The 27,889-nt window shown below is 40.7% G+C and overlaps 2 protein-coding genes across 3 annotated transcripts in view; one reads left to right on the top strand and one right to left on the bottom strand.

Annotated features, from left to right (window-relative positions):
• The window catches only part of AKAP14 (A-kinase anchoring protein 14), a 14,782-nt gene extending 4,910 nt beyond the window's left edge, over nucleotides 1-9,872 (top strand). For both annotated transcript variants that reach the window (XM_046673618.1, XM_046673619.1), the window contains exons 2-6: nucleotides 1,029-1,195; nucleotides 1,285-1,376; nucleotides 5,868-6,047; nucleotides 9,112-9,164; nucleotides 9,710-9,872. In XM_046673618.1, coding sequence (XP_046529574.1) covers nucleotides 1,039-1,195; nucleotides 1,285-1,376; nucleotides 5,868-6,047; nucleotides 9,112-9,164; nucleotides 9,710-9,794 — 567 coding nt within the window. In that variant the 5' untranslated portion in view covers nucleotides 1,029-1,038 and the 3' untranslated portion in view covers nucleotides 9,795-9,872. The remainder of the gene's footprint in view (nucleotides 1-1,028; nucleotides 1,196-1,284; nucleotides 1,377-5,867; nucleotides 6,048-9,111; nucleotides 9,165-9,709) is intronic.
• On the bottom strand, nucleotides 9,868-27,889 carry NKAP (NFKB activating protein). Its single transcript, XM_046673617.1, has 9 exons — nucleotides 27,340-27,889; nucleotides 24,878-24,958; nucleotides 21,178-21,248; nucleotides 20,857-20,997; nucleotides 19,158-19,221; nucleotides 17,311-17,420; nucleotides 17,143-17,218; nucleotides 16,006-16,155; nucleotides 9,868-12,902 (listed from the first exon to the last, which is right to left on the bottom strand). The coding sequence occupies exons 1-9, from the start codon at nucleotides 27,723-27,725 to the stop codon at nucleotides 12,728-12,730; spliced, it is 1,254 nt and encodes a 417-aa protein (XP_046529573.1). The 5' UTR covers nucleotides 27,726-27,889; the 3' UTR covers nucleotides 9,868-12,727.

Raw genomic sequence — 27,889 nt, 5'->3', positions numbered from 1 at the left:
ATAGATGTTAAAGGCACTTGGAAAATTTTAGCTATCATTTGTGATAAACATCTTACTAAAATAGGAGCAGACAAATATCTTTTTTTTCATTTTTAAAATTATTTATTTATTTTTTTGAGGAAGATTAGCCCTGAGCTAACATCTGCTGCCAGTCCTCCTCTTTTTGCTGAGGAAGACTGGCCCTGAGCTAACATCCGTGCCCATCTTCCTCTACTTTATATGTGGGACGCCTGCCACAGCATGGCTTGCCAAGCAGTGCGTAGGTCCACACATGGGATCTGAGCAGGCGAACCCCGGGCCAGCGAAGCGGAAAGTGCGAACTTAACTGCTGCGCCACCAGGTGGCCCCCCGACAAATATTTTCTTGACGTGACAAATCTTAAGGCATAAACCAGCATCATACTTAATGGAGTAACACCAGAAAGCATGCCCATTGACGTCAGACACAAAAGAAGGATGCTCATTATCTCCACTTTCACTTAACATTTTTCTGGAAGTGTTAACCAAAGCTAGTACTTCTACATTTCAGAAAAAGGTGCAGTAAAAAATAATAGTTTCTGATGGATAATATAGTCATATACTTGAAAAATCCAAGAGAAAAAACTGAAAAACCAACCCCTCCTATGCTGTATTGCCGATAATCATTTGAATTCACTTTATCCTTAAAGAGCCACGTGCCGTCCGTCACCTAAAGCAGGGACTGGGGTATGAGATACTATTAAAGCCTCAACTAGTAGTCAATGTCGTTAGACTCCAGAAGTTAGAACTCATTCTACTGGATCTTGATTGAAGTCTTCATGGTCATGAGAATCGGAAAATTCCTGGTTTTCAGGAAAAGTAGATCTTAGCAGCTAGGCACAAAGGCTAAACCGTGAGGCCTCACTCCCACCCCAACTCCTCATCGCCCCCATAGGGGCAACAACAGTTTCCTGTCTTGTGATTTTTCAAGAGATAGTCTGTACTCGTACGAGGGCGTACACACGCACACGTGCACAAGTTAAAGGCAACTTACTGAGTTTCTTTTTCCAGGCAAAAGAAAATGAAACCGAAAAAAAGAGTCAGATTTCAGGACATAGAGGATGTGAAGAAAAGTCCTGCAAGACAGGTGCCAGCTAGAGAAGACAAAAGCAAGGTGACTGAACTCGCGCTAGCTTTAGTTACGAAGGCCATCGCTGCTGCTGTTAAGACTGTGGAAGGTAGTAATCCTGTTTAGACGCCTAAAGGATTGTCTCATTACGTAATGCCACACGGCCAGGCAACTGACACATTCACAACTTGTTTGCAGACACTGATTACCCCATCAAAAACATCAAGTGGATCACACATGGTGAATTCACAGCAGAAAGGGGGCGGAGACAAATTGCGCAATTCGTTTCGGTAAGTTTGTTGACCGCTCCAGTTTGGCACACAAGGGTGAAAAACAATAAAAAGGCTCTTCTTGGATGAAAAGTTTCAAGTCTAGGAACCCTAGGAGATGATACCAAAAGGTGACTAGAGTAAGTAAACATTGTCTTCATCTGGGTTCCAAAATCAAGATGGGATAGTCTTTGACGGTGAAAAGTACAATCGTATTTCTCAATGTTGTATCATTCTGACTTTATATTTCCCTAGGAAATTCTGATATTCCAAGTTAAGCAATTTTCCCATGTTGCTGCATTAAATGGGGGGCCTAGTGGTCTAGGCAGGGAGCTGCTCCTGCAAAACAGGAGTTCTCCATCACCAACATGTGAATGTTCATATAAACAGAGGGATGTGGCTAGATCCAAAGTCTTTGACTTAGCACTGGAAGGTACTGCCCGCATACTAAGATGTACATGACGATGAACTCCTCTTTCTTTTCCTCCTGTGCCTGCCTCTGACCCATTTGTGTGGCTTATCCTGGCAGCTCTGGGGAGAGGGCCTTGGGATGTTTTGAATAACTGGTAGGGTGGATAAAGAAGAATGGCTTGAAATCCCTTCTCATTGTACTTCCATGGAACAGAGACCAGTTGAAACTGGTGGAGGCAGATCCCCCCACCTCTGTCTCTGTTCCTCTGGCCAGCCCATCAAGGCCTACAGCCCCAAGGGCACTTTCCTAGGCCCTAGGAAGCCTGATCAGGTGGGAACAAGGGAAGGTCAGGGATTTCTGGCTCCACATCCTCTCTCTGTGCTCTAGTGGGCACAACTCACCATTCCCATTACAAGAGGTATCTAGAGCATAACGCAGATGAATGGGGCAAAGTACTAGTTACTATTGGGCCTTGTTGCTCTGGAGCATACTTCCATTTGGGTTTGGACAAAAGCCCCTGCCTGCTGTACCCAGGGTTTATGAATCAGACTGGAATGGGACACAGAACAAGGAGGAAAATGTTCCCATGCAAATCTTACTGGTTATTTTGAGCAAAAGGCAAAAGTAAGTCCTGACAATGGCCTACAGGGCCCCACATGATCTGAGTCCCCTCCTCCCTCCCTACTTGCTGCTCAGACTCTATCACCTACTACCTTTTCTCCTTCACCTTGCTCACTCCGGCCACATTACCTCCTTGCTGTTCAATTGCCAGGCATGCTCCCACCTCAGGGCCTTTGCACTAGCTGTTCCTTCTGCTTGGAACTCTCTCCCCTGAGACCTATTATCATGGTTCATGTCTTACTTCTCTCCAGGTCTTTGTTAAGATGCCACCTGCTCATTGAGGTCTTTCCTTGCCACCTCATCTAAAATTGCAACCCTCTCTCCTTCTCTGATTTATTTTTCTCTCAGTACTTAGCTGTACCTAAGATACTAGATTTTACTTCATTTCCCTATTGCCTTCCTTCTTCAACCAGATCATACGGTCCATGAGGGCAGAGACTTCTGTATTTTTTTGTTTTTCGTTTTGTTTTGATTTTGGTTTGTTTTTATTATTATTATTATTATTATTATTATTATTATTTAGAGCAAGATCAGCCCTGAGCTAACATCTGCTGCCAATCCTCCTCTTTTTGCTGAAGAAGACTGTCCCTGAGCTAACATCTGGGGCGGAGACTTTTGTTCCTTGCTCTGTCCCCAGCCCCTAGAAAGGTCAGGTACGCAGTAGATGCTCTAAAAATATATGTTGAATACATGAACAGATTTAGTCTCTCCATACCATTATTTCTTCACAGATGAAAAGCTAGGTCAAAGTATTTGTCTGACCTACTTTGTAGGGCTGTCGTGTGGATAGAAATGATCAGAAAGTAGAAGGTGACTGAAAAGCTAAAAGCTCTATATAACTGCCGACATAAATCACCCTGGACCTAGCGCCACTAATGCGGCGAGCCCTAGAAGTGAGTGGACCACTTAAGTGCCAGGCATTTCTTTTTTTCATTTTTTAAAGATTTTTAAAATTTTTTTCCTTTTTCTCCCCAAAGACCCCCGGTACATAGTTGTATATTCTTCGTTGTGGGTCCTTCTAGTTGTGGCATGTGGGACGCTGCCTCAGCGTGGTTTGATGAGCAGTGCCATGTCCGCGCCCAGGATTCGAACCAACGAAACACTGGGCCGCCTGCAGCGGAGCCCGCGAACTTAACCACTCGGCCACGGGGCCAGCCCCATGCCAGGCATTTCTCATGGAGAGCTTTCTCAAGCTTATTGCAGATTTCCAGAAGTCCACCGTACACCAGAGGATGGCACTGCTAAGCACTTCACATGCATTATCTCATTTAATCCTCACAACAAACCTGTGTGTGTAAAATCAGTGCACCCATTTTACAGATGAGGAACCTTGAGGCTCAGAGAGGTTGGACAATTTGTCCAAAGTCTTTCTGATTAAGCAGCAAAGTAAAGTTTTGACCATAGGTCTGTCTGATGTATTTTTTCCACCATAGTTGGAGAGGTACTTTTTGATGAGAAAAATAATACAGAGTTTTACTATCAATGAAAAATGCAAATTCAAAATATTTTAAGGTATTGCAATGTGAATAAGAATGATTAAACCTGGTGTCAGAAGGCCTGTGTGTTTGTGGGGAGGGAATAGGTACACTTATACATTGCCAGTGGGCACACTAATAGGTTTCTTCTCTTCAGGAACACAATCCGGCAAGAAGAATATACAAATAAGTTCTTTATAAGAGAAAAACTGGAAAATCCTCAATGCCTAACACACAGATAAAATTATTTTTATAATAATAAAATAAGACATCATTATAAAAAAACCCAGTGAGTGAAAAGACACAACGCAGAAAATGAAAGTTCCCCTTCCATCCCCACAATACCCAGTTCTACTCCCTCAAAGGTCACTTACCATTGATAACAGTTTTGCGCATATACTTCCAGGGGCCTGTTGATTTTGAGCATCCAATAATATGTAATTGGCTAAGCCATCCACGGTAGAATAGCACAACGAGATACTGTTTCCTGGAAGCGAGTATATGAAGCAATGTAACGTAAAAATCACAAAACACAAGGATAACGCACACTCACTGGAGCTACAGAAAAGGTGGTTGCCCGCGCGGTGATAAAAATGGGAAGAGATTGGCCTGATGGAGATAGTTGAATTTAATGTGTCTAAGGCTGTCTTAGTTCACAAAAGGAAAAAGAAACGCTAAGAAGCCAAGTTGAGAAGAAGGAAATCTTAGAATTGAGGCCTCCAGTCGGGTGGAGAGCACGCTGAGCTGGCTGCTCCGGGGCCCTGGGTCCTAGCCCCAGCTGTTGTTTGAACTGTCCCTTCCCATAGGCCCCAGTATCCTCATATACAAAGTGAGGGACTTCCTTAGATGGTCTCTAGGGACCATTCCAATGCTACAGTCTGTGATTCTGTGACAGACTAAATATTAGGGCTGAAAAAGTATATCGAGTAATATAGAAAGGTTGGAAAAAAAGGGCATGCTCCAATGGGCCTCAAGGGGTTTCCTGTCGGCCTCTTTCGTTAAAAGGAATAATGATCTAGGTAAGAAGACACAGTCCCTAATCTCAAGGAATCTGGAGTCTGGTGCTCCTCTCTGGCTGACTAAAACAATCGACTGGGTGCAAGTTTGAAATAAAGTAAGCTGAGGCAAAAGGACAGCCTACTATTTTTTTCTAAGGAGGGCCTGAAGCCTTTTTACCGTCTCCGCTCACACTCCCTCCCCAATCCCTGGGATCGTTAGACGGCCCCACTGCCTTCCTTCTGGGCACCTCCATCTTGATTCAGAGGCTTTTTGGATTCAGAAGCTTCCCGTGCGCCAGGAGCCAGCTTGGGGGGCCTCAGCTGAATTGAACTTATTCAATACCTAGAGCATCCAAGGTCCGTGCTAAGAGTCAGGGCTGCACCATGACTTCTGTGGGCCGTAGGCATTAGGAAGATCGTGTTTTGGAGGGGAAGCTTCTCTGAGGGTGTAGACAGGGATCTGGATGATCCTGTTGCCTGCCTCATTCCTTTTGTGATCTTGTTTTCTTTACATGCCACCTATGGCTGCAATGAAGTGAGCCTGATTTTCAAAACCAGCTTGTGAAATCAGCCTCCTTACTTTCTAGTCCCACCTTCGGGTCTCCCAGAGTGCAGTGAGCAGAACACAGGTTCAAATCACTTTCTAGTTATTTTCCAATTAACCAAACTTGCTTCCCAAGTAAGGGTGTGGAAGGAGGTCAGTGTGTACGTGTGTGCGGTGTGGATGTACACAGAGGCATCTGAGCAGGCGCCTCAGCATCCCAAAGCCCCATCTCAAGTGATGTTCGCGGTATTCCCTCGTTTCATTTCAGCTCCACCTTTACTCTCCTCCGCCATGCAGATAACTAAGAGTTGACTCTAGTTTGAATTCCAATCAAAAATGTTAGAAATGGACTCCAGAAGCAGGGCTGTGATGCCTACTGTTGTGCGCTGCCTTTATCTAGAGGATGTGAACAGAAGTGTGCTTTTCTTTCTCTGTGTGCTTGTTCTTCTTTCTGCGAAACAGACTTGGGAGTGTCAGCCGCGCTGGGTGCACTACACAGATTTTAGAGAGAGGCGAGACTTGATTCACAGCTTCCACTACATCTACTGTGTACGCTGGAGCGCCCCAACTGCTCAGAAACCCCTCCTACAAGTCAGTGTCGCCGCCCGCTTCACCATCAAGATCAACAAGAACAAGCCTCCGGTAAGCTCTCCCTCTTCTGCCCTGCTCCCTTCGATGCGACCAATGAGAATGGAGACTTCTCTTGTCAAGGTCACCGATGACCCCTTTGTGTACAATAGTCATATTTCTCTCCTCATCTTGCTCGGCCCAGCTGCACATGTGCCAAAGCTCATCACTCCCTCCTCCGTGAAGCATTCCATTTGTCTTCCAGAACAACATACTCTCCTGGTTTTCCTCCTCCCTCACTGACCATTCCTTCTCATTCTCTACTACTTTCTCCTCCTCCCACCAACCTCTTCATCTTGGAATGTCCCAAAACTCAGGCCTTGGACCTCTTCTCTGTATTCACTTCCCTGATGATCTTATCCAGTCTCCTAGCTTTAAGCGCTACCTCCAGCTTATGATTCCCAAATCTATCTCCAGCCCAGACCTCTGCCACTTGGATGTTTAATACACATCTCACTTCTTGTATCCAAAACTGAACTTCTGATTTGCCCTTCCCAGCCCGACCTCCCTGCAGTCCTCCTCATCTCACCTGATGGCCAGAATCCTTGGTGTCACTCTCGACTCTCTTGCATCCCTCATCCGATCCAATCGGAAATCCTGTTGGCCCTACCTTCAAAACTAGGTCCTGAATCCAACAATTTCTTACTGTTCTACTTCTACCACCCTGGTCCAAGACACCATCATCTCTCATGAAGATTATTTCAGGGGACTGGGCCTGTGGCCGAGTGGTTAAGTTCACGCACTCCGTTTCAGTGGCCCGGGGTTTCACTGGTTCGGATCCTGGGCACGACATGGCACGGCTCATCAAGCCACGCTGAGGCGGTGTCCCACATGCCACAACCAGAGGCACCTACAACTAGAATGTACAACTATGTGATGGGGGGCTTTAGGGAGAAGAAAAAGAGGAAGAAGGAAAAAAAGGGAGATTGGCAACAGATGTTAGCTCAGGTGCCAATCTCTAAAAAAAAAAAAAAATTATTTCAGTAGCCTTCTAACAAGTCTCTCTGCTTCCACCCTTGCCCTCATCATGTGTCTTTTCAATATAGCAGCCAGCCAGAGTGAGCCTTGTAAAATGTAAAATGAATTTATGTCACTCCTCTGTTTAAAGCGTACTTCCCAAACTTCAAAGTGCATGCACATTACTTGGGGATCTTGTTAAAAGGAAGGTTCTGATTCAGCAGGTCTGGAGTGGGGTTTGAGATTCTGCCTTACTACGAAGCTCCCAGGTGATGCTGATGCTGCAGGTCCAGAAACTACATTTTGACTAGTGAGGGCCCACAAAGCCTTGTGTGATCTGGTCCCTTGCTATTTCTGCTTCCTACTATTCTTCCTCCCTCACCTACTCTGCTCCGGCAGCTCTGTTCTTGGTGCTCTTTAATAATCCTGGCAGAGTCTGCCCCAGGGCCTTTGCACTTGCTGTTCTCTCTGACTGGAACACTCTCCCCTAGCTATGTGCATGGCCTGCTCTCTTACCTCCTACATGGCACTTTCTATCACACCCACCATGCATTTGCTTTCTCCATAATACTTTATCATCTTCTGATAGCCTCTATATTATCTCGCTGTCTGCTCCCTCTACCAGACTGTCTACTCCACGAAGGCAGGGATTTTTGCCTTGCTGTAAAACAAGACCTGGCAAATAGTAGGCACTCAATAAATTCTTGAAGGAATGACTGCTTGTAGCCTCTAGGTAGACGGTGAAGATGAAATACATCGATAGCTGGTGTGAAAGGAGTCAAAATAACATCCATGAATGCAGGATTAGGGTTCTCAGAGGCCAGGGATGGTACCAAGCATAATGCCTAGAACATAGCAGACATACAAATGTTATTTGTCCTCTGCCTTCCATCCTTCCACAGGAGTTATCTGAGGCTCTGCCTGACTCTAAGGCTTTATATATGCCCACACAGTGAACCAACTATGTCCTGTATTCATTCTACCCTAGTACAAACTTATCTTTTCAGAAAGTTTGGAACCTGGAGTAATCTAAAGAGATAAAATATGTGGAGCTCTCACTTTTCCTGGTCATATATCCCACCATCAGCTGTCTTGCTAACCAGTAAGGTTAGAGATCAGAAAGTAAGGCTGTGGAGGTAAGCAAGACCATGACCGGAGACCATACAGAGAAAGGGCTTGGGAGACAGGCTCTTGCTCAGAATTCCAAGTATAATTTTGGAGTGGTGAATGTGTGGGGGCCACTGAGACAATATTACAACCTACATTTTTTTTTGTGAGGAAGATTAGCCCTGAGCTAACATCTGCTGCCAATCCTCCTCTTTTTGCTGAGGAAGACTGGCCCTGAGCTAACATCCGTGCCCATCTTCCTCTACTTTATATGTGGGACGCCTACCACAGCATGGCCTGCCAAGTGGTGCCATGTCTGCACCTGGGATCCGAACGAGCAAGCCCCAGGCCGCAGAAGCGGAATGTGCGCACTTAACCGCTGCACCACCGGGCCGGCCCCTACAACCTACATTTTTATGCTGCTTTAAAAATTTTTTGGGCTAGCCCTGGTTGCCTAGTGGTTAAGTTCAGCACGCTCCACTTTGGTGGCCTGGGTTCGGATCGCAGACACCGACCTACACCACTCGTCTGTTGGTGGCCATGCTGTAGCAGCAGCCCACATGAAAAAGAAAAAAGAAGAGGAAGACTGGCAAGGGATGTTAGCTCAGGGTGAATCTTCCTCAGCAAAAAAAAAAAAAAAAAAAAAAGTTTTTGAACCTTGTTACCTCTTTTATTTCATTCTTATGCCTTTCCTAAGAGGTCAAGTAGGTACTATCAGTTGAGTAAACTGGAACACGTAAAGGGAAATGACTTACGCTCCTATTAATGAGGAGCATAAGCCTTTCCTGTCTTGTTTCTAATATCGTGGAGATTCTTAAGGTTATCTGTTGCCAAGAAGATCTGTTGGGGAACAGAGGTTTGAAGTGACAAAGAACTAATACCTATAGACTCCGAAATCATAAAGAAAATGAATTCTAGAAACTTAAGAATATACATATGGACAAGTATAGGGACAGAAGGAATTATGAGTTGCTATGATTGCTCTAGGCTGACAGTTGTCCTGTTTCTCTCTTAGGATGCACCTATTGATGTCTCTTATGTCTTTGAGGGCCAATCACTAGTTCACAGGTAATGAACACTTGGAGACTTATTTTAAAAGGGTGGTGGAAAAAAGGTCATGACACTGCAGGAACCCAGCAGGCTATAGCCACAGATAATTGCCATAATGGTCACTTCTCCTTTTTGGACCACCTAGCCCATTAGGATGGGCTAAAAGTAGGATTCTGCCATCATTCAAGAAGTTTTTCTTTTTAGTGTTTTGTTTTTCAGTCATCAGAAACTTGAGGATTAGTTGCTGGACTACAGTTGGGCAAAGTGGGTCATGTCTATTATTTCTATGGGAAACTTCACAATCACATGCAAATAACTCATGTATAATAATCCTTTTCATCTGTATAGCAGCTCTCTTCAAGAATCTTTACTTAAGAGCTCATTAATCCTTTTATTGATTGGGCCTAAGGAATAGACAGAGAAAACCTTCGCACCCCCCCACCCCCACCCCAAAAGGCTTTTTGCTCACTAGGAATGTAAGAGAAAAACAGGAATCAATCTCTGGCTCAATGTTTTGTTTGATTTTAAAAGCTTTTGATGTGTTTGTTTTTCTTCCTCTGCAGACCAGGAACGAATCGCCCTCGAGAAAAATGGCTAAGGGACATGGTTGAAGCCAAAAATATTGTAATAGAGTCAACTGGTCTCTAATTCAATTGTGTCTGGTGCTTACAGAATGTTTTAGGATTGTATTTCTAATCGGAATGTATTAAAAATACGATACTGCACATCAAACCACAGAATATTTATTGAATAATAAACTTGTGCATTCATTCGTTTTCCATTTAGCAACTGCCATCACGTTAGCAGAGTAAGCAGTGAGTTGTTCCCTCTTTTTGTAAAGTTTCTTCCATCACTATCTGCATCACTCAGAGTCTTACAGGCACAGAAGCTGAGTTTAGAGAGTTGCTAAAATTCACCTGTCAGACCAAACTGAGGTTGGTACTCAGCTGCTTGCTCCCCCATTTGAGCCTAATTCTCCAGCCCAGATGCACCTCTTTATGCGCGTAACCGAGGGACAGAAAAATGACAACAGTTCTACAGCTCATAATATAGCAGTCTGAAGGTTTCCCTACTCACAGACCCCTTCATTAATTGCAAGTTAAGCCTCACTGTTAAACAATACAGTAAACGCTGAGACCGGGCATGCTGCCTGCCACAACACAGCATCACAACTGGATGGCAGCAGGGCAGCTTGAGGACTGGGGGCAATGAAACAGGCACGGGTTCAATCACCACCCTCACTTAGTTCTTGTCTTCTTCCCATCCTCACACCAGATCATCACTTGTTCCTACCATCCCTGTGAGGCTGTCTTGCCTGGTTGCAAAGTTTCAAAACAGCAAAGACAAAATTACGTTACAAGTGATTACCTACAGGTAGGTCAGAATGTGTCTTTACGGAGACAAGCACTGGAAGGGAACACAGAATACTAAAGACAATCGACACGCTAAGACTGTGGGTAATTTTTTCTGTCTTCTCTTTTCAACATTTGTGCAATAAATAAAAATGGAGGGGAAATCTTAGCAGAGCAACAGGCAAAGGACGTGGGAAACTAGATAAGTCTCCTCGGAGAATAAAACATATATTTCAAATACAACAGCCCTCCTGTTTGACCCATGGCTCAGGTGACTAAACACAGTTGGAAGCAGTAACTCTCATGAGCTGAAAAGAAAATACTTCTAGCCCTTCTATTCTTCCCTCCTCTTTCCCAAAGAATACGCTACTGAAGCTGTTCTTTGGCAGATCTTTCCGGAACAAACCCTGACGAAGGAAATGGTAAAGTTCTGAGATAAATTAATATATTTTCTTCCATTTACTCAACAAGCGTTTGTTGAGCATCTACTCTGTGGAGGAGACAGGAGAACACAATGAAAATCCACAATATTCATTTATCACAAAATTGTTGCATTTAAACTACCTTGCCTACTGAAAACGAGAGAAGAAATTCATTCAGTCTCTAGTTTAGGAATCAGTAACAAAAAATAATGTTCTTAGAGAACAGCATTTTTCAATGGGGATTATAAATTTAGGTTTTATTACACAGGGAAGTAGATGGATTATGACTCTCAAATTCGGGACCTAGTTTCTTTTTAACGTTTGGAAACAACAGATTTATTAGGGGAGGCAGCAATGATGAGAAATAGAAATTACTTTGAATTCAGGGGTCATAAATGTCGCTACATGCCAATTGGCTGTTTAATTAGTTGTGGATTAAAGGTAGACATTTTCCTAGAACATATGTTAAATAGTAAAACTCTTGATCTATACTTAAAATATGACTGCCTTATTTTAAAACTTTGAAAAAAACCACCTTAAACTATTATAAGGAGAGAGGGTATTTTATAACAGGAGAGTCAGAATTTCCTCATCACACAGGTGATTTAAATTTATCCTGGGCACGTGATAACAATGCAATTCAAAACCACCTTAACAAAAACAGCCAAAACTTCCACTGTCCCCGCCCCCTTCACTCTTGTGGCCTAACAACTAAAACTGAACAAAATAAGGGAAGGAAGAAGACCATGATCTCGGAGTCTCAGAATTCTCCATTTCTTCAAAACGTAAAAGTCAACAGTAGCCATAAAAAAGTGATAAAGTGAGGGGGTTCTATACAAAGTTAAACTGAATGATAGATGCAAAAAATAAACCAAAAGGTTTAACAATGTTTAAAACGAAATCTGCTTATTACATAAAGGACAGACTTAAAAATGTTTAATATCATTTTAGCTTCATCTTTATAAAACAGCTAAGTTAAAATAATGGTTCATTATATTTTTCCCTATTAAACTCCTGGTCACAGTTGACTCCCATTCATTTCTAGTATGCAAACATGATCTAAGCACAGCTTAGATGGGAATAACGTACTTACATTGGCACAACAGTAGACTTTCCAATATTTTGTAATTTCAAGGAACCATTTTTAAGTAACCTATTAAGAATTTTAAAAACTAACATTCACATTTTCAATTCAGTGAGTCCGTGGGTTAGTTTGCTTTTTGGTTTGTTTGTTGGTTTTGGGATGGAGGTAGGGACTAAAACCAAAACACATTATTTCCAGGGCAGACTATATATGATACAAGCCAATCTTCAAATTCCAGATTAACTTTTTTCAGCAATGCCTTCATTTTGTTAACAAAAGTGGCCTCCTGTATGTTTCTGTCAAGTCCATTTATAACACATTCAACGTAGAGGAATGATAATTTCCCACAAGTTCGGCTGGGGTGGGGTTGGGGGGCGGGCATCACGTAGAGCTGATAGGAGCCTGGTCGCACGGTGTGAGAGTTCGGTTTCTCACATCTCACTGACACTTTCTCTCAATGCCACTCCCCCAATATAGTAGGATTGCATTCACAATTTGGATTTATAAACCAGAAATTCATATTGGTCAATCCAAAATAACCCGAAGAACTTGCTCAAGTTACATCAATGAGCAGCTTTTTATTGAAGGACTGAAAAAATTAAATAGAAGGCACAGTAGCACTGTAAAGCTTTTTCAGATCATCATAATCCTTTTGTACGTATATATGGAACCAAGACTTCCTTTCCTGTTGTTAAAAATGTCTGCTGAACAATCAGAAAATCCTTATTTGTCATCTTTCCCTTTAGTTTTCCTGTATACCATCTCTCGAAAACTGGCCAGAATCTTGTTTTCTCTCTTTCGTCTCTCCTCCTGGTTAAAGGATGCAAGGGCTCTCTTCTCGTCAGCACTGTAGATCTGGTTCTCTTTCCGCAGTCGCACAGCCTCCATTCGGCGATGCCTGGAGATAATTTTATTTTTAGCTTAATTTCTCAGTAATTATTCTCATATACTTCCTCACTAATCCTTTCTTAATACAGAGTAGTCTATTTAAAAAACTGACAAGCAGAAACTTTTTATAATGGGTTAGATTTTCAAAAGATCATTCGTTTCATCTGCTGATGTGTCCTTTATTCATTTTTTATTCATTTCTAGTATTCAAATAATGATCTCTGAGGTTCTGTCAACATGGTGAATGTTATTAATTTCAAATACTAAGGGCATAAGTCTAGTTCTGTTGTTTCCAGTAAAACAAAGAGAAATGGTCAAATTATTAAACTTCCTAGGTGGTGTGTGCTTTTGTTGAATTGATAGTAGGATAGATGAAAGACTTAAGTTGTCCTCTATCAGGCGGAACTTCTTCAAGTTTCTAATTTATCATACAACCAAAAGAACCAAGTCTAAATCTACAATTGAATTTTTTGGTGAGTTTTGTGAGTGGATTTAACTTCCTTAGAATCTAGCAGCAGCTCAAAGAAAAGAAAGAAGGGATTTAGCCCAAGGGCCAAATCAGGAAAGTACAGGGGCAGGGGCAGAGGGGAACTATTTCATCATCTTCAAAAGGTCTGCTTATTTAGAGGGAAAACTTTCCTCTAAATGAAAACCTGCCTTTTATGTATATGTAACCAATCCTACACAATCAGTTCAAGATGAAGCTTGAGCTATGTCTAGAAAAAGAGAAAACTGAGTAAGGAGAAGAGGGTAGAATCATTTCAAATTTGTTGGAAGGTGGGGGAGTGGCAGGATGGAGAGTCAATGTATGACAAGGAGATAGAAATGGCAATGTATTTAGGTTGCTCAGGGTACTGTGAGTAGAGCAGTTTATCTGGACCAGGAAGTGCTATGTGAATGATGCTGTAATAAACATCTACGTACATGTCTCCTGGTACATGGAAGATTTTCTTTGAAGTATGGAGGTATGGAGTTGCTGGGTCATAAAGTATATGAATGCTCAACCTTCCAAGATGATGTCAGACTATTTTCCAAAGTGGTTGTACCAATTTACACCACGACTAGCAACATTTAAGAGATTCTGTAGATCCACATCGTCTCAAATGCTTGGTATTGTTACAACTCTGAACTTTTGTCTACCGATGGGTGTAAAATGGTATTTCAGTATGTTCTTAATTTCCATTTCCAATGATAATGAACATCTTTTTATGTATGTGTAGGCCATATATATTTCCTCTTCTGACAAATGCCTGTTTGTGTCATTTTCCCACTTTTCTTTTGGGTTGCTTATAGGTATTCTTTAAATATTCTCAATACTAACTCTTTATCAGTTATGTATATTGCAAGATCTCCTTCCAGCTTGGAACTTGTCTTTTTACTTATTTTAAGATGTCTTTTGATGAACAAAAGTTCTTACCTTTAACCTAGGCAAATTTATCAATATTTTATTTTATGGTTAGTGCTTTTTTTTTGTCTTCTTTAAGAAACGCTTCCCCACCCCAAGATCTAACAGATATCTGCTCATGTTTTATACTAAGAGTGTTAAAGTTGTTTTCGACATTTACGTCCTGAATCTAGCTGCACTGATTTTTAAATATGGTGATATAGGGTTCTACTTTCATCTTTTTCCATATGGATAACCACTTTTTTCCTGTTCCGTTTACTGAATAATTCCTTCTTTCCCCACTGATCTGACATGCCATCTCTTTCATATACCAAAGTTCCATACATGTATGGCTCTGACCCTGGGCTCTGGATTTTACTCCACTGAATAATTCATTTGTTCCCTCACACTTTCTAAAGTGCTGTAAGCTTCATAATAAGTCCTCACATCTGGTAGGGCAAATCTTATCTTCCTGCTCTTCTTTAGAAGTGACCTGGTTATTCTTGGCCACCATCCAATATAAATATAAATTTTAGAACCACCTTATTAAGTTTCATGGAAAACTCTGTTGTGAGTTTGATTGGAACTGCACTGAATCTACAGATCAATTTGGGAAGAACTGACAGCTTTATAATATTGCCTTCCAATCCATGAACATGGTATTTCTCCATTTATTTAGGTCTTCTTTAATGTCTCTTAATAAAGTTTTATAGTTTTCCCTGTAGAGGTCTTCAATATCTTTTGTTAAGATTTATTCCTAAGTCCTTCATATTCTCTGCTACTATTAAAAATGTTGTTTTTGAAATTTAATTACATTTTCTAGTAGTTTGTTGCTGGTCCATAGAAAGGCAATTGATTTTTGTGTATTAACCTTATATACAGCCATTTGTTAAACCCTCCTATTGTTTATAATTCATCTGAAGATTCTTTAGGATTTTCTGTGTAAACATTCACATCATTCACAAAAACTGACAGTGTTACATCCTCCTTTCCAATCCTCTGCCTTTGATTTCTTTTTTCTCTTACTGTGCTGGCCCTCAGATATAATGCTTTCAAATGTCAGTCCTCAGAATTCCAAGATTCTGGAGGTGCTTCAGGGGTTCTACAAGTATTTGCCTCCAATCTCATTTAAAAATATTTACCTACTTTTAAAGGTTTATAAAGTTTAAAAAATCCAAAATTCAGTTTGATCTTGGTACTGATGCCTTATTAGTTCATTCTCATCGTTCTTTTTGGTACTTTCCTTTCTCTTCCCTAATTTTATATTCATTTCCCCATGTTGAACCTGATGTCTGTCATAATCTCTGTTCTTCATTCTCAGAATCCACAGAGAACTGAAGGCAAACTCAGAAACTAGGAAGCACTGTCTCATGAAAATCCTTTCCTAACTACCAGAATGTCACATTCCTCCTGGGGCAGTGATAAATAGCTGAATTTAACTATATCCTCCAGATGATAAACTATCTGTACCAAAAGATGAACTAGGAAAGGACACTGGAAAGACTGATTCTTTAAAGTTGGAGATATAGCTGAGTTTGAGTTTGAGGCTGTCAACTAAAATTGACAACCACATTTATACCAATAAAACCAATATTAAACCAATATTTATACTCTACTTTTCATTAGGAATGATCACTTAATGAAAATCAACCACCAAAATATAATTCTGATAGTGAAAAAGAAGGAAAAGATCTAATCATGGAAACTGACCTCAATGCCAAGAACATACCTGCTACCACTCATTACATAACCCGAGCATTCAAATGATGCAATTTCTTCACTTGTCAAGCCAATTTCACCTCTTCGTGGGATACGTTTTCCAGCTTTTACATATTCAGCCATAGCTGCACCTTCACCAGGTAACAGAGCATGGCCATAGCTACAAAGTAATTCAGAATTCAGAAAAGGTTCACTGTAAAAAGCACATCATCTAAAGAGATCACAAAAAAACATTTTCTCTCAGAAAAAGGCAGGAACAACAGTTACTGAGTAGCAGCATGCTGGGAAGCCCAATATGAAATTAATTAGTGAACACTGCACTATGACCTATATAACTACCCCAGAAACGCAGAGATACTCTGGAAGAACAAAAGAATTGATGTGAGTGAGTACATATTCATGGTTTACATTTAGGGATCAATTTATCCCTACAGATATTGCCTTTACTGCTTTTGCCTCCAGTGAATTCCTTTTGCCTTTAAACAAACAAAAAAAGTAAAGAAATAATATATCTCAAAATAGCATTGACTTTTTAGACCTATCACCAATAATAATGGTAACAATTATCTACAGTAACAATTATCTATTTAACTTTCATTCAAGGGCACTTTAAAAACTACCATCCCTTCATTCAATTCATTGAATGCTTCTTGAATACCTATTAAATTCAAAGCTGGTAATACAAAACTAATCTCTCTTCCTGTGTAATTTACATATTAATAACGATATAACTGCAATACAACATAGATTACATAATACATTGCACAAAAGAAATAGAAAATGCTATGAAGAACAAAGGATTAAAGGGGTAGGAATCACATCTACTTATGGAGGGGAGGTATTGGGAATCACACATGCCCCCTCTTTTTGAAAATGGCTTTGAAGGATGTAAAGATTTTAACAGGAAGAAATTGGGGTTGGGGAGAAACCAGGGCTGGGAAAACAAGGGAGGGCATGTCGGAGGAAGAAATAAAGTGAACAAGGCACGATGTGGGAAAGTACCCAGTAAATACAAGGAAGTTTTAGTTCAGCTCAGTTGGAACCTGGGATATAAATAAGGGATTAGAGAGACAGAAGCGTGGAAAGGTAAGTTAGGGCCACACTTTGGGGAAGGTACTGTAGGTACTGTAAATACACTGTTACTTACTTCAGAGGTTTATCATCTTGAGAGGCAAGTGTTTTTGGTGCCTCTGGGCCAATCAAATCTGAGGGTTCTTCAGGCTCTGCACAAAAGATGTTTAGAGACATATTCACATTTTGACTAACTGGTTAATTTAATGTTTGTTCTGAGTCAAAGTCTATCCGAAGAACCTACTTGATCGGTCCTTCCAGGGATTCTCCAGAAACTCTTCTTGGGAATCTTTAGAGCTTGAATCACTGGAATCTTTTCTGCTCTTCTTAGACTTCTTTTTCTTGTATTTCTTCCTGTAATGATTATAATTGGATACAAATGAACTTAATACTCCCATGTTAAAGGGCACATTATTTTTTCAAGGCAATGAAAGACTGCATTAAAATGATCTGACTTCTCAGCTTATTCAAACTTGTTACAGAAGAATTTTAATTAAAAAATATTCTCACTTATTTAACCAATCATGTTTCGCTATAAAAAAGATCCCTAAAGGGAACAATGAAATACTATTCTCATGTTGTAGAAAGGTAACAGAAATAAAGCAGTTTAAAAAACAGCTCTTACCAATTTGAACATAAATAATTTTAAGTGTAATGGATTAATATACATCAAATATGTTTGAATTCTTGGGTTTATAACGATACTAAAAAAATCCAACTCATTATTTTGAAAACTCATAAAACAAAAAAGTAGGGGCCAGCCCCGGTGCTGAGTGGTTAAGTTCGTGCACTCCACTTCTGCAACCCAGGGTTTCACCAGTTTGCATCCTGGGCGTGGACATGGTACCACTCATTAGGCCATACTGAGGCAGCGTCCCACATAGTAGAACTAGAAGGACCTACAACTACAATATACAACTATGTACTGGGGGGCTTTGGGGAGAAGAAGAAAAAAAAAAGATTGGCAACAGCTGTTAGCTCAGGGCCAATCTTTAAAAACAACAACAACAAAAGTAAGCAATTATCCTGCCCTTCCTAGGCAAACTGTACTTCAGGGTAACCAAATAATTGATGCGGGTAGGTTTGTCTTATAGAATTATTGTAGCTAATAAGTGAAGAAAGCCAGAATTAGACTATCACTATTTTGCAATTCCTAATGAAATAAGGGACCTAGGCAATGAACATGCATGGCTGTTAATACGACAAAAAGAGACAAGTAGACATTATCTGCCTCCTGGTGGAAATACGTAGTACCACTTAGGAAGTATTCCTGCCAAAAACTCAAATCTGAACTTCGTCAAGTCTCTAGATCTAACTATCAATCCACAGGAAATACAAAGGACAGAGAACACGTTAAAAGGACACCTCAAGGACATAATCAGCACAATCCACACTGCAGGAAACTCCCAAGGACAAACGAATTAGTTTCTTCAACAAATAAATTACATGAGCAAAAGGGAAGGAGAACTTATCAATTTAAAGAGATGTAAGAGACATCAACCAATCACAATTTATGGACATTATTTGGATACTGATTTGAAAAAACTGCACAAAAAACCCCTGTGAGTTAAGGTATTATCGAGTTGAGGATTGTTATTGATAACAGTATTGTGGGTTATGATTTTTTTTTTTAAAAGAAGAATGCCTAGGGGGCTGGCCTGGTGGCGTAGAGGTTAAGTTCACGCATTCCACTTCAGCAGCCCAGGATCGTGGGCGTGGACCTAGCACTGCTCATCAAGCCACACCGTGGTGGCATCCCACATAAAGTAGAAGAAGATTGGCATGGATGTTAGTTCAGTGACAATCTTCCTCAAGCAAAAAGAGGAAGATTGGCAATGGATGTTAGCTCGGGGTCAAACCTCCTTACACATACACAAAAAGAGAATGCCTAGTTTTTAGAGAAATGTGCTGGCTTATGGATTAAATAATATCTGGGATTGGTTCAAAATAATGGGGTGACAGTGGAGACTGCCCACGAGTTGATAATTGTTAAAGTTGGGTGATGGTTATATGGGGGGTCATTATACTATTTTATGTAATTTTATATATATTTGAACTTTTTCATGATAAAAGTTGAAGGAAAAAACTGACGATCTGTGTTTCTTCTTCTTTTCCTTTTTCTTTGCTTTCTTTGCTCTCCTTTTTGTATCTTCATCTGTAAATTAGAGCACATTACAATTAAAAAAATTTTAACTCTAAAACCCCAATACTTTCGAGTAGATAAATATCCTATTACTGCCCTATTTGTTGTTACAGAGAAACTAATTCATTCAAACATTTATTGTTACTTGTCAGGAAATGTGGTAGGCACTAGAAATTAAAGTCACGCTCAGTATTTGGTGATAGAGGGTAGGATTATTCATTTTATTGCGTGAGATAACAGTATTGTGATTAAGTTGGAAAATGTTCTTACTTTTTATAGCTGCATACAGAAATCTTTAGGGTGGCAGTGTGATATTTATAATTTACTTTGAATATCTCAGCAAAGAACCCATATTTGAAACAAATATGTCATCATACTAACAACTATTAAAATCTAGGTGATATGTATGTGGTATTATACTATTCCCTTTACTTTCCTGAATGTTTGAATCTTTTCATGATGAAAAGAGAAAAAAATCTGTGTGTCGGGGAGGATGCTCTCCAGGAGCTCAGGCTTAAGGAGGAGACAGAGGTGGAGAGAGAATTAGAATCCGGAGTGAGAGACGGAGGTGCGGGGTGCTCTGGGTATACAGAGGAGTCTCAAAATCAGGCCGATTTGGGGAGGGTGGTTGAGGAATGGTGGACCAGGAAAAGGTGACTCAAGCTAGTTTTCTTTGAAGCAGTTTTACTACGAAAGTAACACGTGCCCGCCGCTGAATGAGTAAGCCGAGCCGCACGCAGGGAGAGACGACACTGTAGGCAGACCGGCTCTTGGCACCAAGTAAGAGTCAAGAGAAGGAAGATGGCAGACTGAGGAAACAGAAGCCGTTCTCAGGCTACAGAGGACGCTGTGAGAGGGAGGCACAGGGTACATGTGATTAGAGGGGGATCAGTCAGGTCTGACCTTTACCCTGAGGCGGCCGAAGGATTTTAAGCAGGGGCTGACATGCTCAGGTGTGTGCTTTAAGAAAGTTCAGTCTTCCAGCAATGAGGAAGAAAAGCGACCACGGGGGCCAGGAAACCCAGGTGACATCAGAGGAAGGGGCCCCTTTGTGTGATGTGTCCCCAGAGGAGGTACCCTGTCAGTCATCAGCCAGGAGAAGGCACAAAGAGGTGGCTTTTGTGATGCGCCAGCCCACAGGCCGTGTCTTCCATAAATGAGCTGCCAGCCTGAAGGGGGTCCTTTAGGGTGTGCCTTTTTGAAAATTGCACAAAGGTGCCCAAGGAGTGTGAGAATTACACAAAAGAACCCTTCCACGGGGCTGATGCAGGCTTGTACGACTCGGTTTGGCACCACGCGTCTTGCAGACCAACCCCAACTTAGTTTGGTGCCACAGGCCTTGTACAACTACACACAACCAATCTGGAGTGACCCTGCTTAGACTGAATCCCACCAGTGTGACCTGGAGTGTGGTACTTATAACCTGCTCTGCACCTCCATTTCCCCGTCTCTAAGATGGAGCCTACAGTTACTGTGTGCGTTAAATAGAGAACGAGTATCAGCACTCAGCGGGTGCCTGGCACGAAGTCAGTGACTGTTCAAAAACTCTTGGCTATTACTATTGTTTTTAAGAACCTTCTTCTAAGATAAGCTTTAAGAAGTACAACTAGTTTTGAAGCAAGGCTCGCAGAAGGATGGTTTTCTTACCGCTGGAGTCTGTTTCAGAATCAGAGTCACTGTCACTATCTTCGGAATACTTCTTGTGTTTTCTTTTAGAAGATTTTTTCTTTCTTCTTTTCCTAGATCTTTCTTTTGAATGACTAGATTTCTTCTTCTTCTTCTTTTCCTCTACATAAAATACAAATAAAAAAGTAATTTCTAAAGAAGTATTTCTGAGTATCAATTTTATTGTATTTGAAATACTGAAAAGGAATAGATGATAGGCAATTTGAGTAAAGGCGAAGTCTAATATTCAACTATTTATAAACTTTAACTTCTCAATAAAAAGTTCCGTATTTATAAAAATACCTTCTGAAGAGGAAGCTGAAGTGGTGCTTTTCTTCGGTTCTTCATCCTCTACCGGTGTGTGTTCATCAGAGCTGAATTTAAAGAAAATGCTTGTAAGAATCAGAAAAGTGATGAAATATGGACCCTAGAGTATAAAAATATGGAATTAAAATTTTTCAGTAGCAAATTGATTGTCCAAGGACCATTAAAAGCGATACTGGAGCGCTTCTGTAAGAGTCCAGTTCAAGATTCTGCCACCTTCGTGATAACAGAATCATTTACTCTTGCATATGCCTTTACAGTTTACAAAGCGCCATTCAAACTGACAGCAGCATGGAGGATTTATATGTTCCGAAGAGACCAAAGGACAAAAGTAAGCAAAGAGGAACCAGAAGGAGAGATGAAAGAAACTGGAGACAAGAAGGCTGAGGGCAGACTTCAGTCACAATTTTACTCCACGTGTGTAACGGACATACAGTAGAGCAGCAAGTGTTCCGTTTCCCCAGAGCAGAAAGAACTTAACACTCTGCAGTATAAAGAGACCTCACTCTGTTGTAGAGAATCCTGAAAATGAGTATTATTAAAATTCTCTAATCGTTTAGAAAGGGAATTCCTCTGTCATAGAATCTTTTCCTCTGAAGAGCACAGCTAGAATAATTTAGGTGTTGCCTAGAAAATTATTTTTAGGATTCCTTCCAATTCTAATTCTTTGAGTTCAGATTCTTCAAGCATTTTCCAAAGGTATCTATAAGAACAAGTTTCAGCCCCTCAACATAATCAAGGCCATATATGACAAGCCCACAGCTGACATCATATTCAATGGTGAAAAGCTGAGAGCTTTTCCTTCAAGAGCAGGAACAAGACAAAAATGCTCACTCTCACCACTTTTATTCAACAGAGTATTGGAAGTCCTAGCCAGAGCAATTAGGCGAGAAAAAGAAATAAAAGGCATCCAAATTGGAAAGGAAGAAGAAAACTGTTACTATTTGTAGATGACATATTATATATAGAAAATCCTAAAGATTCCACAAAAAAAACTGTTAGAACTAATAAATGAATTCAGTAAAGTTGCAGGATAAAAAAACAATATACAGAAATCTGCTGCATTTCTATACAATAATAATGAACTACTGGAAAGATCAATTAAGAAAACAATCCCATTTATAATTGCATCAAAAAGAATAAAATACCTACAAATAAATTTAAGCAAGGAAGTGAAAGACCTGTATGCTAAAAACTATAAGACACTGATGAAAGAAACTGAGAAGACACAAATAGAAAGATTTTCCATACTCATGAATTGGAAGAATTAATATTGTTAAAATATGCATACTACCCAAAGCAAGCTACAGATTCAATGAAATCTCTATAAAAATTCCAATGGCATTTTTCACAGAAATAGAACAAATAATCCTAAAATTTATCTGGAACCACAAAAGATTCCAAATAGCCAAAGCAATCTTGAGAAAGAAGAACAAAGCTGGAGGCATCACACTCCCTGATTTCAAAATATACTACAAAGCTATAATAACCAAAACAGCATGGTACTGGCACAAAAACAGACACACAGATCAATGGACAGAATTGAGAGCCCAGAAATAAATCCATACATATATGGTCAATTAATTTATGACAAAGGGGTCAAGAATATACAATGGGGAAAGGACAGTCTCTTTAATAACAGGTGTTGGGAAAACCAGACAGCCACATGCAAAAGAATGAAACTGGACCACTATCTTACATCACACACAAAAATGTACTCAAAATCAATTAAAGACTTGAACGTAAGACCTGAAATCATAAAACTCCTAGAAGAAAACATAGGCAGTATTTTTTGCATTTGACACCCCAAAAGAAAAGGCAACAAAAGCAAAAATCAACAAGTGGGACTACATCAAACTAGAAAGCTTCTGCACAGGAAAGGAAACCATCAATAAAATGAAAAGGCAATCTACAGAATGGGAGAAAATATTTGCAAATCATGTATCTGATAAGAGGTTAATATCTAAAATATATAAAGAACTCACACAATTCAATAGCCAAAAAAGGAAACAATCCAATTAAAAAATGGGCAGAGGAGCTAAACAGACATTTTTCCAAAGAAGACATACAGAAGGCCAACAGGTACATGAAAAGATACTCAACATCACTAATCGTCAGGGAAATGCAAATCAAAACCAAAATGAGATATCACCTCACACCTGAAAGAATAACTATTATCAAAAAGACAAGAAATAACAATTGTCGGCCAGGATGTGAAGAAAAGGGAACTCTTGTGCACAGTGGTGGGAATGTAAACTGGTGCAGCCACTATGAAAAACAGTACAGAGGTTTCCTCAAAAGATTAAATATAGAACTACCATATGATCAGCAATTTCACTTCTGGGTATTTATCCAAAAACACAAACACTAACTTAAAAAGATATACACACCCCCATGTTCATCAAAGCATAAAAATGAATGAAATCTTGCCATTTGTGACAACATGGATAGACCTTGAGGGCATTACGCTAAGTGAAATAAGTCAGACAGAGAAAGACAAACACCATATGATCTCACTTATACGTGAAATCTTAAAGGAAAAAAAACCCAAGCTCATAGATACAAAGAACAGGTTGGTGGTTGCCAGAGAATGGTGGGTGGGGGGGGTGCGTGAAATGGATGAAGGTGGTCAGAAGGTACAAACTTCTAGTTATGAGAGAAATAAGTCGTGGGGATGTAATGTACAGCATGGCAACTATAGTTAATAATACTGTATTGCGTATCTGAAAGTTGCTAAGAGAGGAAATCTTAAAAGTCCTCATCACACACACAAAACTTTTATAACTATGTATGGTGACGGATGTTAACTAGACTCTTTGCGGTGATCATTTCACCATATATACAAATATCAAATTATTATATTGTCACCTGAAACTAATAGAATGTTGTATGTCAATTATACTTTAATAAAAAAATTGTAAACATTTCTAAAAATTAAAAATAAAAAAGGACAAGTTTCAGATAACAATGCTTTATCAGCCTGTCACAAATGACAGGTTTCCCTGTCAAGCACACTATCTCAACTAACCTCAAGGAGACAAAGAAATAGAGGAGAGGGAAGAAGCAGCTAACAATTAGCGCTAAAGAGAAAAAAAATAAGGAAAAAAAAAGCATTAAGCCTTTAGATAGTATTGGATACAGGAAAACTAAACAAAACCATATCGGTATATTCATTAAAAAAAATCCTTTTGTAATACTAACATTGGACATGCAGTCTGCTACTGGGTTGGGAAAAAATAATTCAAAATAATATAAATGCATTACTTAAGACTGAACTTCCTATGAACAGGAAATTAGCACCCCAAGAATTATAATTTAAAGACAACAATTAGCAAGCTAAAAATCCACTAGTAACAGGTTTTAATCCTTAGGTACGTTCCATGTTTTTAAAACTTAAGGGGTAGAACTGCGTAAATCACAAGAAAGAGATGGATGGTTATTAGTCTTTGGGTGGTGAACATGATGTAATCCATACAGAAATCGAATGGTAACGATGTACACCTGAAATTTATATAATGTTATAAACCAATATTACCTCAATAAAAAAAATGAGGAACATTAAAAAAAAGAAAGAATAAAAAACATGAGCTGTACTTAAAGTTCTTTGCTTAACAAAATTTTGACAATAGACTCTGGATTTAAACATTATATTTAAAAAATATTTTTTTTAATCACTTACTCTGGTTCTGGATTTTTTGGAGAAAGTCCCCATACTTCAGGAGCTCCTAATTCTCCAATTCTCTCTCTCTCACTTAATCTCCTGGAAGACAGAAGCATGTAAATTATAACTCCATGACTAAATTCTGTTTCCTAAATATATAATCAAATTCAAAGGAGTCCAGTTAAGTCCTATTTTCCCTTTACATTTTAAACAAATTAATAAAAACTTGGTTTAAACGTAAACTTAACACTTACGATCTATCAGAACAACACTTATGTTCTGATCATACTATCAAACGGTACAGATTACAGACAGCCAGAGAGGCCGGGCCAGAAACGCAGCCCGGGAGGCTGGCCAGTGCATCCCTTCTGCCGCATGCAGGACAAAGCTCCTAACTGCTCATTTCACCTTCCCCAGTATGTGACAGAAACAGTTTCACGTGTGGAAATCACTTCATTTGTTTACACACATTTATGAAAGTAAACAGAAGTCTTTATTTTTGATTTGGTCAAATCTTCCATTTTCAGAAACTCAGGAACTAATGAAGAAAATAAAAATGAAGCATTAGAAGCAGAAAACAAAGGGAGCTCTGAAAATGAAAGAAAAGTTTTATTGGACAAAAATTGTACTCACTGAGACACGGGTTTGTTTTTTGTTTTCTCTTTAATTCCTCTTTGGAAAAGGAGTACATTCTCTACTCTTGAAGGACACTAAAATTCTTTTTCTTGTTTTATGTTTGCGATTTCTTCTTTTAATTTTTGCTATTACTCATAAACAAACAAACCACAAAAACTAAGGCTCAATTCCTCAAAGTTTAGCTGCTTGTGACTCCACTTATTTTTCAAAAAACCTTACAAAGTAAATATAATTGGTTTGATTGTCTGAATAAACTACTTTTTTACTTCTTTATTCAGAGGGAAAGGTATTATAATCATGCAGAATCAGATTCAGGTTTCCCACTTGGAAGAAACAGCCAATCTAAAAGGGGCCATCCTTAGGACGGAAGCTGGAATATATGCACACAGGGAAGAATGCCTGACAGGCTGCAGAGAGCAAGTAGTTCAGTTCTCCTTCCTGCTGCCACCCGGCTTCATGTGTACTCTCAAGATAAATCACTTATCTTCTAAATGGACGAATGTAAATTTCACCCAAGAAGTTCCAACATCTTTTGGTGAAGACTGTCCACTAAGAAGCTGGTTGCTTTTTGATTGACACAGCCTGGGGGGGAACTTTGGAAACATTGAATCTGGAGAGGTAGGTCTCCAACCTAACTCAGGCCTGTTTTCACTGTTGCTGCTCCCACGCACGAAACCCTAATAGCTGACACTTAAAGACTATTTATTAGGGCCCAGGCACTAAATCATCACAACTCTAAAAGCCTTCCTGCTAATTGTATCCCCTTTTAAATTGGGAAGAAATGAAGCTCAGAGAGGTTAAGTAATTTGCCCAAAGTCACGCAACTATTAAGTAGCAAAGCACGGCCTCAAAACTCGGGCAGTCTGATTCCGGAGCCTGTCCTCTTCATCACTGTGCTTTACGACTTCCCACTCCTGGAAGAAAACGATTCATGAAGACCTCTCTCAGCGGTTCGAACCTTAACCTGCCCCTCAATGCTTCTAACAATACTTTTAAATTCCTTGTTTTTTTAAACACACAGTGTCTCTAAAGCACTTAGTACAGTGCCTGACACATCATTTAACACTCAATAAGCATTAGATATTAAGGCTTACACAGCAATAATTATAACCCTTTTCCTTTCTCCTTCTTAAACTAGCCATGTTTCTACTTCAATACTCTCATTCGAGGCGACCCGATCTCACCCTGACCTCATTTTTCACGGTCAAGATTGAGACCTCTTAACAAGACCTTTATCAACACAGCCTAACCTCCAGTTTAGCCGGTCACTTTTCCTACATTCATTCAATCATCTTGTCTCAAGAGGTTCTTCTTCTCTCCAATTTAAACCCTTAATCTCAACCTTTCCCAACTCGTTACAAAGCATTTCCGTTTACATACCGTGTTATCATCTCAAACTTGTCTGATCATTCAACAAGCAATGGTTGCGCGCCTACAAAGTGCTAGGCACTGTGAATTTTGTGATCAATAAAATAGGGCTCCTCCTGTCCAAGAGCTCAGTCTAGTGGGGAATGAAAACATGCTCACGAATGACAACGAGACAAGCAAGGAAATGCTGTAATTCGGTAGGTCTGAGGCTCTTGGCCATGTCCGATACAAGCCAGGAGGCAGAAGGGGGTGGCGGGAGACCAGAGGCACTGCATGAAGGGGCTCGAGGATGAGTGGAATCCTAAGGGAAGAAAAGGGCGAACACGGTGTTGTCGTGGGTGGATTGAAGGAAGGGATGAAAATGGGCGCAGGCAGGCGGAGAAAGAAATGCGAAGAGTCAGAAGCGGGATGAACGATAAATCGCACTCGGATGGCAGGTGGGCTCGTGCAAGAGAAGATGCGGCCGTGTCACTCACTTCTGCCGTAGACTCTCCTCCCTCTCCTTGTCCAGGAGGCTAGGCCACGGCTTGTCGCTCCCGTAGGGGCGTGAGTAGCCGCCATAATACGCGGACGAGGAGGCAGAAGGGAAGGGGGTGCCCCGCGGCGCAGAGGGCCGCTCTCGGGAGCGCGAGCGCGAGCGCGATCTGTAGGACTGGTTTCGGGAGCCTTGGCTGAGGCCGACCAGCTGGTGGCTGAGGCCGTTCCGATCCCCGGACCGAGAACAAGAGTGCGAGCGGGAGCGGCGGCCCCGCGGGGAGCGGGCGGATTTGCTGGGCTTAGGGCTCCTCGACGAACTGCGACGCTTCCCCCCAGAGCCCGAGGCCTCCCCCTCTGGGCTGCGCGAGTCAGACACCGGAGCCATCCCTGCTGCCGGGTCCCCCGCGGGGCGGGAGGAGGGGCGCTCTCGCGAGCCTGGGAAGATCTCGGCGCCTTAGCTCCCGGGACCCCAGGCCGCGCCACTACCCAAACCTGGGAAAGCTTGGGAACAGTTCCGGGTAAGTCGACAAATCCCGTCCCCAACCAAGG

The sequence above is a fragment of the Equus quagga genome, chromosome 10 (assembly GCF_021613505.1).
Source record: "Equus quagga isolate Etosha38 chromosome 10, UCLA_HA_Equagga_1.0, whole genome shotgun sequence".
NCBI lineage: Eukaryota > Metazoa > Chordata > Mammalia > Perissodactyla > Equidae > Equus > Equus quagga.
Note: the sequence above shows the minus strand (reverse complement) of the source record. Positions and strands in the feature narration are given on the sequence as shown.

Excerpts from the sequence above, each read along its gene's own strand:
- NKAP (XM_046673617.1), bottom strand. The coding sequence starts at position 27,725 with ATGGCTCCGGTGTCTGACTCGCGCAGCCCAGAGGGGGAGGCCTCGGGC. Across the intron at positions 17,219-17,310 it reads TCCCTGGAAGGACCGATCAA|AGCCTGAAGAACCCTCAGAT; the intron begins GTAGGTTCTTCG and ends TCTTTTGTGCAG. Across the intron at positions 16,156-17,142 it reads CAAGATGATAAACCTCTGAA|CTATGGCCATGCTCTGTTAC; the intron begins GTAAGTAACAGT and ends ATTACTTTGTAG.